At 37.3% G+C, this 11,400-nt stretch overlaps 1 protein-coding gene across 2 annotated transcripts; it reads left to right on the forward strand.

The window, feature by feature from the left end:
- The first annotated feature begins 3,098 nt into the window (after nt 1-3,098).
- Nucleotides 3,099-11,400, forward strand: LOC107495310 (peptidyl-prolyl cis-trans isomerase CYP95). Of its 2 annotated transcripts, XM_016116421.3 has the most exons (14): nt 3,099-3,184; nt 4,771-4,894; nt 4,972-5,026; nt 5,336-5,424; nt 5,732-5,756; nt 6,448-6,486; nt 6,620-6,737; nt 7,623-7,750; nt 8,024-8,357; nt 8,584-8,699; nt 9,126-9,327; nt 9,417-10,271; nt 10,367-10,438; nt 10,633-11,400. In XM_016116421.3, exons 2-14 carry the CDS (start codon nt 4,817-4,819, stop codon nt 10,946-10,948), a joined length of 2,427 nt encoding a protein of 808 aa, XP_015971907.1. In that variant the 5' UTR covers nt 3,099-3,184; nt 4,771-4,816; the 3' UTR covers nt 10,949-11,400. The 2 variants fall into 2 exon arrangements, with proteins under 2 accessions (XP_015971907.1, XP_020981029.1); XM_021125370.2 differs by lacking the exons at nt 3,099-3,184; nt 4,771-4,894; nt 4,972-5,026 and adding an exon at nt 5,869-5,911.

Below are 11,400 nucleotides of genomic sequence, written 5' to 3' on the forward strand. Positions count from 1 at the left end.
CAAGAGCACGAAAACCTTTATCTAGCACGTGCCTGAAGGAGGTAGGAACTGAAGCAGCAGCATCATCTTGTCCAACACACTCTTTAATTTTTTCCTAATTGGAGAGTTGGCAGGGAAATCCTCTGCCAAGACATGGACCTCAGGACCTTGCCTTTCCCATTCTCTCCAACCCTCTGAGGTTGTAGTTGACGGCTAATAGTGACGGAATAAGAGACTTTGTTGCCACCGGCCGTGATTGGAGGTTGAGTTGCCAACCTCCTCTTCATTTCGGCAATAGCTGAAAGTCCTCGATCATATCAACTGGAAAACAAAGCAAATAGGAACTCATGAGATAGAGAAACAAAAAATGTACCAAAGCAAGAAACAAGGATATGAAAGTCATGAATCTTACTAATAGTATTTCGAGTATCTTGTTCGTTTATGAGAATGTCCCTTAAAACTAGAGGATGCTCACTCCACAACATCATTAACAAATTGATACTCAAAAGTTCGTCGGCATTCACACCGGAAATTTGGATTCTCTGTGAAGAGACATTATAGTTCCAACAAAAATTAAATCTTTTGGCACCCTCCAAAGTTAGAAAGAAGGGAGTCGTGCCTTCTACCCCTCCAATCTTAAAGAATTTTTCTTTGAATCCATGATAGGATTTCTCAAACAAAGTAAATATTTTTCTATTAGGGACGCTTTGGAAAGAGACGGACCTTTGGCATTGGGGTCTAAAGGGGATAATAAGAGTGAAAAAATAGAAAAAAACCTCTAAGAGCAGGCTCAATATCTAGGAACTAACACAAAAGCTCAAAACCCCGGATAATGGCACAATAAGTAGGATAGAGCTAGGAAGGAGCACATCTAGTATGTGTTAGCAGACTTATTTGGAAATCAGTAAAAGGTAAGCGAACCTCGATCCAAAAAAACAAGGTCTCGTACATCCATAGCCAATTTGGAGCGGTACCGGCATGCTCGTTTATGTGGCATAACTGATCTCCAGACCTCGGAACAACGAAGATATAAAGGTTGCTCAGGTCGGAATCAAAGATGACCCGAGCCTCCCTCAAATTGTCAAGCTCTTATTGAGTAATTGTGGTAGGCATTTTCTTGACTTCCTCGGAAACCCATGAGTATATGTCCACCTCTAGCTCACTATTCATTACAGAGGCATGACGGGATCTTGGTGGATTAGCAGCACCGCCACGTCCTAGGCTCACAACAACCTTCTTCCTGGCCATCTCGTGAAAATCTACAGAGGTACCACCACTATGTTATCACTACTACGTTGCCAGAAATAAAAAAACACTAGGAATACAAATCCTATGACTATGGCTCATTCAAAGCACTCAATGAACTAATAAAATGCATGCGAAATACGAAAATTGGGGGTAGACAGTAATCAACTATTTGGGAACTAGAAATAGTGGTTCCTCTACTATAATGAGCATAATTAGAGATAGCAGGTGCAAAGAAAGGAATAACGTGCAGAACGATGGTTCAAAAGGAATCCCTTAAGTAAAAACACAAAATGGGGGAGAAACAGAAACTTCACTAACCTCAAATGACAATTGACGTGAAGTTTGTTGATAAATATCACTAACCCTCCTCAAGCCAACAGAAAAAAACAAGCAAGGTTTGCAGAGAGTCAAAGAGAGCAAAACAAAAGCAAGAGAAATTTAGAGAGAAAAAGAAGGATAACTGGTCGTATTTGGGAAGTGAGATGGTTTGGAAAGTGAAAAGGTAAAGTAGAAATAAAAATCTATTTAATTTAAAATAATGTTGCATTTATTACTGGAGAGAGAATTCGAAAATGGGCTAATAATTTGCGAAACGAGAAAAATAATAACCACCCAAAGAACCCTTTAGGGTCCTAATTGAAGATCAAACTGGATTCATAAACTTGGATACCTGTGACAAAAAAGCCAGCATCTAGGAATCCAAGTTTGGAGAACTATTATGGACAAATAGTAATGCAACGAAACGACGAGTAAATGAGAATCTGACATTACGATGATTCACTAAACGCGCCATAACGGCAGTATAGCAAAGCCTGAAATTGTCGAATCCAGACATCAAAGATGTAATTTAAAGGTATTAAATGCTGGAAAACGGCATTACCCAAAGAAACAGAAATAAAAGAGAAAGGTGCTTAGCAAGTAAAGACACTTGTTCCATCTCACCTAAAACACTACTGACATTGGTATCAGAGTATTTTGCAAGTTACCTACCCAATTTGGTTCTATCACTGAAGTAGGATCTCCAACCTTCATCCTTTCAGTTCATAAACTCACCTCAAGAACGAACAGGAGGATTTAAAAAGTTAAAAAAATATTAGGTGTTTATGTTGTAATGGCTCTAATATTATTAAAAATAATATTGTGATTTTTAATCATTTGTCAGTAAGTGAGTCGTGGAGATAGAGTATATGATGTTGATGATAGAAGTAAAAATATGAAAAATGTTTTGTATTTGTTAGCGATAAGAATAAGGGTGACAATGGGCGGGTAGGGGCAGGTTTTTGCCTTATCCGATTTCATCCCGCCCTACAATAACTCGCATTGAACCCGTCTCATTTTTATCTGCGGATAGTAAAATGTTAAATCCTAACCTGTCTCTGTGGGTACCTGCCTTAGCCCCTACCCGTCCCTATAATTATTAAAATTCAACAAAGAAAATTAAATTTTAAAATTTATATAACCATCATTACATACATCATATAAATTGAAATAAAATTTTAAATATAATACAATATTATTAACCATTTAGTGTTGCCACCCCTAAATAAGAGTGAATGAGAAAAAATGTAATGTGATTATTGAGTGTATAATTAAAATAAAAAATTTAATTTACAAAAACTAAAATAAAAAGTAAAATTAAAACTTATTTTAAATATTAAAGATATAATTAAATCAAATTAACTTTAAAGATATTTTAAAATTTTTTCAAAAACATTAGATACAAAAAATATGTTCTCTCTTTTGTAAAAGTTCTCTCTCCTCCTTGTCAAGAGGGTAAGAAACCAAAATGATGAACAAGGGTAGTCCGGTAAATTCCCTGGCCAGTACAAGTAGCTTCTAGGCTAAACCCTCCTCCATATATAAAATGCCTAGGTTTTTATGCTCCTCACTTTCTTCTTCTCATCTCATCACTTTCGATACCCATTTTCCCCTTTCTATGTGGTTCTGCGTTTCTCAGGTAAGCACAATCGTACTGCTTCCTTCATCTTTCTTCCACCAAAACGCTTGTCGTTTTTCACTATAACCACCAGCTACTCTCTTCTTTCCATTCTGTGCCATTTGGCGAATCTACGATTTACACTGATGAACGACACTCCTTTCCGCTCTTAAAGCCATCCCAAATTTGAACCCACTGTTCAGATTGTCGTTTTGTGTGTAGCTACACTGCGTTTCGTATAATCCTATGTGTTTCTTTTCTTACGTTTGTGGTTTTGGGCTTCATCTTTAACACTCTGTTGCATGTTTTAGGTATTGGAGCTAGGGTTTAGGGTTTGAGACCCGAATTTGACGTATCTATTGCTTGTTATTCTTGTTTGTTCCAATTTAGTAGGTTTGATGCCCAATGTTTGGTTACTATCATGAATTTCGTTTGGTCGATGGAAGTTTATAATGGAATTTGTTGTGATTTTATGAGTTGATTATAGATTTCTTGTTTCGGAGTGACATTAATCAGTTTTTGATTTTGTTCCAGGAGATGGGAATTTCCTCACTTTACTAAGCTGTGTAGTTTCATGTTTCTGTGTTTTATGCCTGTTGTGTCATTTCAGTTATGCTTAGAAAATAGTAGTTCATGTTATCTCTAACTTAATTCCTTGTAAGGCCGAGTCTAAAACTACTATTTACATGGGAGTTTGTTTTATAGAGCTTATTCATTTTGAAATGATTCTGATTATGAATAAGTTTTTTTAAGCACATAAAGTTAATTTAGGAATGCACTCATTGACCACATTGGAATGAAATTCGGGTTTACAATAGCGCATATTTGTGATGTAATGTAGCCCTTAATTTGATTCTGTAATTTAGTCTAGGTACATATTTTTTATTGTGAAGGAGAATTCATTCCTATTTTAGGTAACTTATCTTGTGTAACTCAGTTCCATTGGATAGTTGATACATACCTTCTTTAAGTAGATCTGTGTTTCAGAGTGAAATGATGTATGCTTGTTTAACGATGCCATGTTAATATTGCCTCAGAGTTCAGTTCAGTGTTTAGACTGGACTGCCATGGCAAACAAGAATCCCGTTTGCTATAACTCATAACATAATTCACACTAGTTAGATAACTCCTAAATTATTCTTCTAAAATCTAATGACAAATAACACTCTAGCGACAAGTAGCACTGTTGATCATCAAACAGCATTATCTTTGAAAGAAAAAAAACTTTGAACTATACTTTTATTTCTCTTAAGAACTCCCTGTAATTTGTAGTCTGCTTTTCCTTGCTAGTTCTGCTTGCAGTCTTTGAGAATCTTCACACTTGAATAACTTGGTGAAAATATAAGTAATTTAGTCTGGAGTTGAGCACAGCTAGTGTGTGAAAATATAGGTGTATAGTGGCTTGTTGACTGTGAGGCAAAGCCATTAGTTACTTTTGCCCCACTTACTTTTGGTTTGGGTACCGAAAATATCCTGTTATTCATTAGTGTTGCAGCAATTATCTTATGAACTCACATGAAGTTATTTAAGTGTTGCAAAAGGTATCTTGTACCTATCTTGCGTTGATATAATTGACCATTTATCTAATTTTATAATTGATGCTTCAGATTGGTGGTTATTTTGGTTAAATCTTAAATTAAAAAAGCACCAATAATGGCAAAGAAGAAGAATCCCCATGTGTATATGGATGTTTCTATAGATGGAGATCCAGTTGAGAGGATGGTTTTCGAGGTAATTCTCCTTTATAATTTTTAGTTTTAATGATATATATTTGCAATAGTCAACCTAATGGTATGCTGTCGCTGCAGCTCTTCTATGACATTGCTCCAAAGACTGCAGAAAATTTTCGTGCACTGTGTACAGGTAAACAATTAATTTGATTTGTTTGAAAATTTATTAAATTTTGACAATTTCACGATAGACACTATGATAGGGCAAAATGATGTTTGATTCATGTAGCTGATCCACCTAGTAGAAATGTAAAATAAGGCTTTGTTTTTTTTTTTGGGGAGATTTTATTCAATTTTGCCATTTTTTTATTGGTTCTCATTTTTCTCCCATTGAGAAATTTCCGTAGTCAACTGAACAACTGGAAAAATATATAATCTTCCTATTTAACAATCTGTTGATTCCTGTCCTGCTATTTCCTGAGAAATTTCATTATTTATCCAGGAGAAAAAGGAGTTAGCCCAAATACTGGGAAATCACTACACTACAAGGGTTCTTTCTTCCATTACATTCTGAAAGGCTCTATTGTGCGGGTATGTTGGTTCTTTTTTGGTTATTCACCTTACGTCTTGATTGTTCTTCAGTAATTTTATACAACTTTTCCACCCTTCTTTTTTGGTTAAACATGGCTTAGTAGTTGTCTGTCTTTTAGTCAGTTATCCTGGTTTATTCTGTAGGATACAGCGCTGATGGTCACGATTGCTTTTCTTGTGATATAGATTCAAGGTTACTAAATGAGTTATACATTCTCGTAATTCTTAGTCTCATGATGTCCATAACAATTTCGTATGCATTGTTGCTCCAGGTTATATGTATTAATGGTTGGTTTTCCTTTTGCAGGGTGGCGATTTTGTCAATCGAAACGGTATGTAGTTGTCTCTATGTTGCCAACTATTATGAATTACTTCAATTTTTGAAACTTGAAATTTCATACGATATATTTAGTCACTTTTATTTTTTATCATTTGATCATTCAGTTGTCCGAGTTGCAAGCCTTGTTTCATGTTTCCTGTGAGAATGGTAATTTCTTTTCTAAGTCAATTAGGGACCTAACTAAAAATTTGTTATTGCCCCGTCATTGACTTGGGGGTACAAGAGATATGCCTTTGCAATTTTTTTTTGGGATAAAAAAAATTAAGTTTTTGATATTGCTCTATTGTGGTTCACTACTAGAAGTTTCAGACACTGTATTCATAATACTATTGCTATGTATATTTTGTTTGCCCTGTTTTATGGATTTTTTTTTTTCTGTTTCTTCTATTTGTTTTTATATTTTAATGTGTCATGTTTAGTAGTTAGGATTATGTTATGTTGTGGTGTTTATCACTCCTCTTCAAATTTATATTGATCCATTACAAACTTAAAAGAATTCCTGACAATGGCATATAATAGTCTTTTTTATTGGATTCTGGTTTAGTGAATGAACTAGAAGCTTGTCTTAAAGTGTCTTCTGTGTCATTGATAGTCATATTTCATCCTTTTTGTGGTTCCATAAATCCATCATATGTTGTAAATTATACTAAACTCCTGTGTCAATTGGTTCCTGTGTTTTGCAGGGACTGGTGGGGAAAGCATATATGGTTCAAAGTTTCCAGGTGAGAATGTTAAGCCAGGAAGTTGAGCTGCATATTCTGCAGCATGGGTTCAGAACTGTATTGCACTCGCTTTTTGGCCTTTAGGTTTTTTTTACGTCTCTCAAGTTGTTTCTGTTTTGTACTTCTGTTTCAGATGAGTCACCTAGGCTGAAGCATGATTCTTCGGGCCTTCTATCAATGGCAATTGCTGATCGCGAAACACTGGGTTCTCATTTTATCATCACTTTAAAAGCGGATCACCATCTTGATAGGTTTGTTTGTCCGGTTCATTTTTGTAGCATTTAAGTGCTTTATTAGATTTAGAATGTGTTTATTTTCGTAGGCTATCTATGATGGGGACCACCCTCTAATTAATGGGCCTTGCTGTTAAGGAATTAGAATTAGTAGTTGGTAACACAGGAGATAAAGGTGTGTTAAAGATAGAGAAGGCATTTCTTGGGATACTAGTATTTAAAAGACAGAGAGCAAGGGATCTCTCAAATTCTTAACTATATCTTCTGTATCTAGGTGAGGATGTCCCATCCTAATGAAATATCTTTTCCCATAAAAAAGGAACTGTGAGAAAGCAAGAGATTGACCAATTTTGGATTGTTAAGTAGGGACTCCCATACAATCAAAGTAATTGATTTAAGGGTGTTCAGCCCTGTTCTTTCTTACTATACAATTATTCTCACTTTAAAGGATCTAAATCTATAATTAGTAAAGCCTTCTAATGAGAAACTTGTTCCTTTCAATCTACTGCAATAAGCAGTTTTGAAACATTTTAGTAGGATTTGGAGAACACATATTTTGAAACCCGTTGTGAGTTTAGCTATACAAGCTCTAGCAAAAAGCTTATAAGCATTTACAAAAAATAAATCATTTCAGGTGGCTGTCTTTGTTCATAACGACTGAGATGTAATTCTCAGGATGTTTTGAATGCCATTGGGTTTATTTCTAAGTAGATCTTATGTAACAAGATCCAGTCAATATGTATGTATTTATTTTTTCTTTTATCCAAATGGGGCCTTTGCATTAATGCATTGTTTAATTTGTGTTGGGTGGGTGATGGTGTATCCTATGATACCGGTTGTTGTTTCTTCGGATGGGACTAGATGTACAATTTACATGTTCAAAATTGTGGAATCATCTTGCAGAAAGCATGTAGTCTTTGGCAAGCTTGTCCATGGGCATAATGTGTTGAAGAAAATTGAAGACACAGGTGATGAAGAAGGGCATCCAACTGTGACCGTTAAAATAATTAATTGTGGTGAATTCAATGACGGTAAGAATCCCTTAGCCTGTTATGGAAAACAAAAAATTCTATGATTAATATTAAAGGCAATGTTCAAATCCTATATCATCTATTGAATATTATATTCCCAATGCTTGAAAATGATGAAATGAGTAGTGTATGGAAGTGTGTTTATTTTCTCCACATAAGTGATTATGCTCTATGCAGCGACTTATGTGATCTATTTTTGAGTGATTATGCTCTATGCAGCAATTTATGTGATCTATTTTTTATTTATTCATCTGATTCCGTATGCTCGAGCAGATGGAAAGAAGATAAATAAATCTGAAGCCAATAGTCAAGAAGTGCAGCGTAAGGGAAAGCACAAAAAATCTTCAAGAGACCGAAGAAAAAGGAGAAAATACTCCTCATCAGATTCTGAGAGTTCTGATTCGGACATGGAATCTTCGGAAAGTGATAGTGATTCTGAGTCGGATGGTTCTTCATCATCTTATGTAAGTTCCTCTAGTGATGACAGGCGAAGGAAGAGAAAGAGGTCTTCGAGGAAGGATAAACATAGACGTGGAAAGCGAAGAGATAAACGCCGAGATAAGAGGCGCAGGAAGCGTGACAAGAAGTCAAAACGTAGATCAAAACGGTACTGAATCTGATTAAACATCTGATCACGGTTTAAATCATTTGTTCTCTTAGGATGTGACCCGTATACTTTCATGTGTGTTGCTGTATTATATCAAATATTAGTTACTGTACTTGGGAAGAACTTAATAATAACCATTGTCTAAATATACAATGTAACATGTCCTAATTGATTTCAACTATTGTCTTAACTCTTAATTTACACTGAAATTCTCGTTTGATGTTAGGGATTCTGGTAGTCTAACTGATTCGGATAGTGGAACTAAGAGTGGCAATAGCCCTGATAGCAGAAGTCAAGCTGATGGGAAAGATCTGAAGCATAAAGATCATGGGCAGAAAAATGGTATTTTTTTTATAAATTCAACTTCCATTTTGTGTGGCATATACGTGTGCATTACTTATGTTGAAACAAAATCTTGAATTACATAATAGAATTTTGTAAAGATTCAACTTCACAGAGGAGCAGACATCCTTTTTTTTCTGCTATCTTCCCTTGTTGCCTTCTAGCTAGTCATCAATTTTAAGTTTTGAAAGAAGTCAATGAAGTTCACTTGTACAAAAATCAGCTTCTTTATTTTAAATTCAAGTGTGACTCCTTTCACGACTTGGATGACTTTCACAACTAATGCAGTTCTTGTTGGTTTGTTACGTAAGTCGCTGGTAAATTTGTAGCTTATGCAAGTCAATTGCTTGGATTTTGATTACTCTAGCTTTACTTTGTTGGGCAATGTTAGTAATGTCATGTCCTGCCTTTGTTTTTGCTTCATAGCTGAAGATCAGTCTCCATTAAATGTGGAGAATGAATTGCCTCTTGCACATCGGAAAAAGCGGGAGGAACTGGATATGCCAGAGGAAGAATTTCCGAAGGAGAATGGAGCACGGCGCAGCAATGGCATAGGAACCAACCATCGATCTGACAGAAGTGAAGAAAGGCAACCTGATGTGGTTGATGATCATCCAGGGAAATCTAGGTCTACTTTCAAATCTTGTTGGACCTCAGTTATTTCTCATGCTTACCATTTCTTCCAGATGTGGTATTTTATTAAAAGGTGATGTGCAGGAGTCGAAGCATGAGTCCTAAGCGAGCTGTGAGTAAGAGTATGAGTATTAGTCCCAGGGGTGGAAAAAGAAGCCCAAGCCCAAGTCCAGACAGGAGTTTGAGCAGAAGTCCAAGTCGTAGTAGAAGCCCTCCTGCTCCATCAAGGCGGAGTTTGAGCAGGAGTCCTGCTAGAAGCATAAGCAGAAGTCCTGTTAGAAGGACAAGCAGAAGTCCAGACCGAAGCATCATTAGAAGCCCAGTGAGGGGTAGGAAGGGGAGAAGTGTCAGCAGAAGCCCCATGAGAACTCGCAATCATAGAAGTATCAGTAGAAGCTCTGGGAGAATCCGTGATCGCAGTGTTAGTAGAAGTCCTGTGAGAGCCCGTGATCGCAGAAGTATCAGTAGAAGCCCTGTGAGAGCTCGTGATCGTGGAAGTGTCAGCCGAAGCCCTGTGAGATCCCATTCTCGCAGTCATCGGAGCAGGAGTTCTCCCAGACCACCATCAAGAAGAACAATCAGTAGGAGCCCTGTGCGAGTGTCAAGAAAGAGCATAAGCCGAAGTCCAGTTAGGTCCTCTGCCAGAAGCTTGAGTAGAAGCTCTGGGAGGGTTCCTTTGAGAAGCATTAGTAGAAGCCCTGTCAGAGCCCCAAGTAGAAGTGATCGCCGCAGCTATTCTAGGAGTCGCAGCCCTGTCCGTAGGACAAGGACACCTCGTGGTAGGAGCATTTCGAGAAGCGTCTCACCTGATGCTTCACCAAAGCGTATCAGAAGGGGAAGAGGTTTTAGTGAACGATATTCTTATGCCAGAAGGTATAGAACCCCTTCTCGTTCTCCTGTGAGGTCATACCGCTACAATGGAAGAAGTGACCGTGACAGGTAGAGCTCTATCTACTCTCTCGGATTAGTCATCATCTTGAGGTGATATTGAGCTTTGGATAATTGAATGTTCTATTTTCACTTTTTCTGCTCAGATACACAAGTTATAGGAGGTATTCCCCCAGGCGATACAGGAGCCCACCACCACGTGCAAGATCTCCTCCAAGGTTATCTTTTTCTTTCAAGCTTCCTTGTTCCTATGACATTTTTATTTCTTAGAATTACAGAGATCTTGTATTTAGAGTCTAAAGGTGTGATTTGTATCTCTATCTTCAGTTCATTTATTTCTGGTGCTTGTGTTTTCCGTTCCTGATATGCCTGCCTATTAAGTAGACATGATTTTGTGAAAACCCATCTGTAGATACCGAGGCAGGAGGAGCAGGACACCTTTATCACGCAGCCCTCGTTATCGCAGTCGACGATATAGCAGAAGCCGTAGCCCTGTTCGTAGCCGTTCACCAGTTGAACCATATCGAGCTCGTGTCTCTCCTCGTGCAGAGAGGCGCATGTCCTCATCTCGGAGCAGGAGTCCGTCACGATCGAGGTCTTCTGTAGAATCACAATCTCCACGAAAAGCAAGCGGAGTCAACAGGTCAAGGTCGTCATCCGGAAGCCCAAATGGAAAGAAAGGCCTAGTCTCGTATGAAGATGGTTCTCCTGACTCAAGCCCGAGGTAAAAAATCAGTGATTGGGTGTATGGAAGCTGATTGATAGTTATGTTTTGCCAGCTGGAGGCTTCAATTCTCAAACATCTCTACTTGCTTGCTGGAATTTATGAATGCTACGTTTCCTCTTTCTAAACCACCATTTAGGTTTTCCTTGTAGTCTGTTTCAGTTTTAATTGAATTTGACATGGGATAATAGTAGTACTAGAATAATGAAGTTGAGAGTGCAGTTTTAGTTGGGACCGGGGCCTTTATACATTGATGAGTGATGACCCCGAATGAGTTGGAGACTGTTGCATGATGAGTTGAATTTTATCGAAGTTATGGCCTATCCTATATTTCTGGGTTTGGGGGTTAAACCTAATTTTGGGGTAAAACTGTTGGTTGCCATTTCTACTGTATTTTGTTAGAAAATAGTTGACTGTTATTGAAAAAAAAAATTATCTGTACTGTTTGATGGAAAA

This window comes from Arachis duranensis, chromosome 6, assembly GCF_000817695.3.
Source record: "Arachis duranensis cultivar V14167 chromosome 6, aradu.V14167.gnm2.J7QH, whole genome shotgun sequence".
Classification (NCBI taxonomy): Eukaryota; Viridiplantae; Streptophyta; class Magnoliopsida; order Fabales; family Fabaceae; genus Arachis; species Arachis duranensis.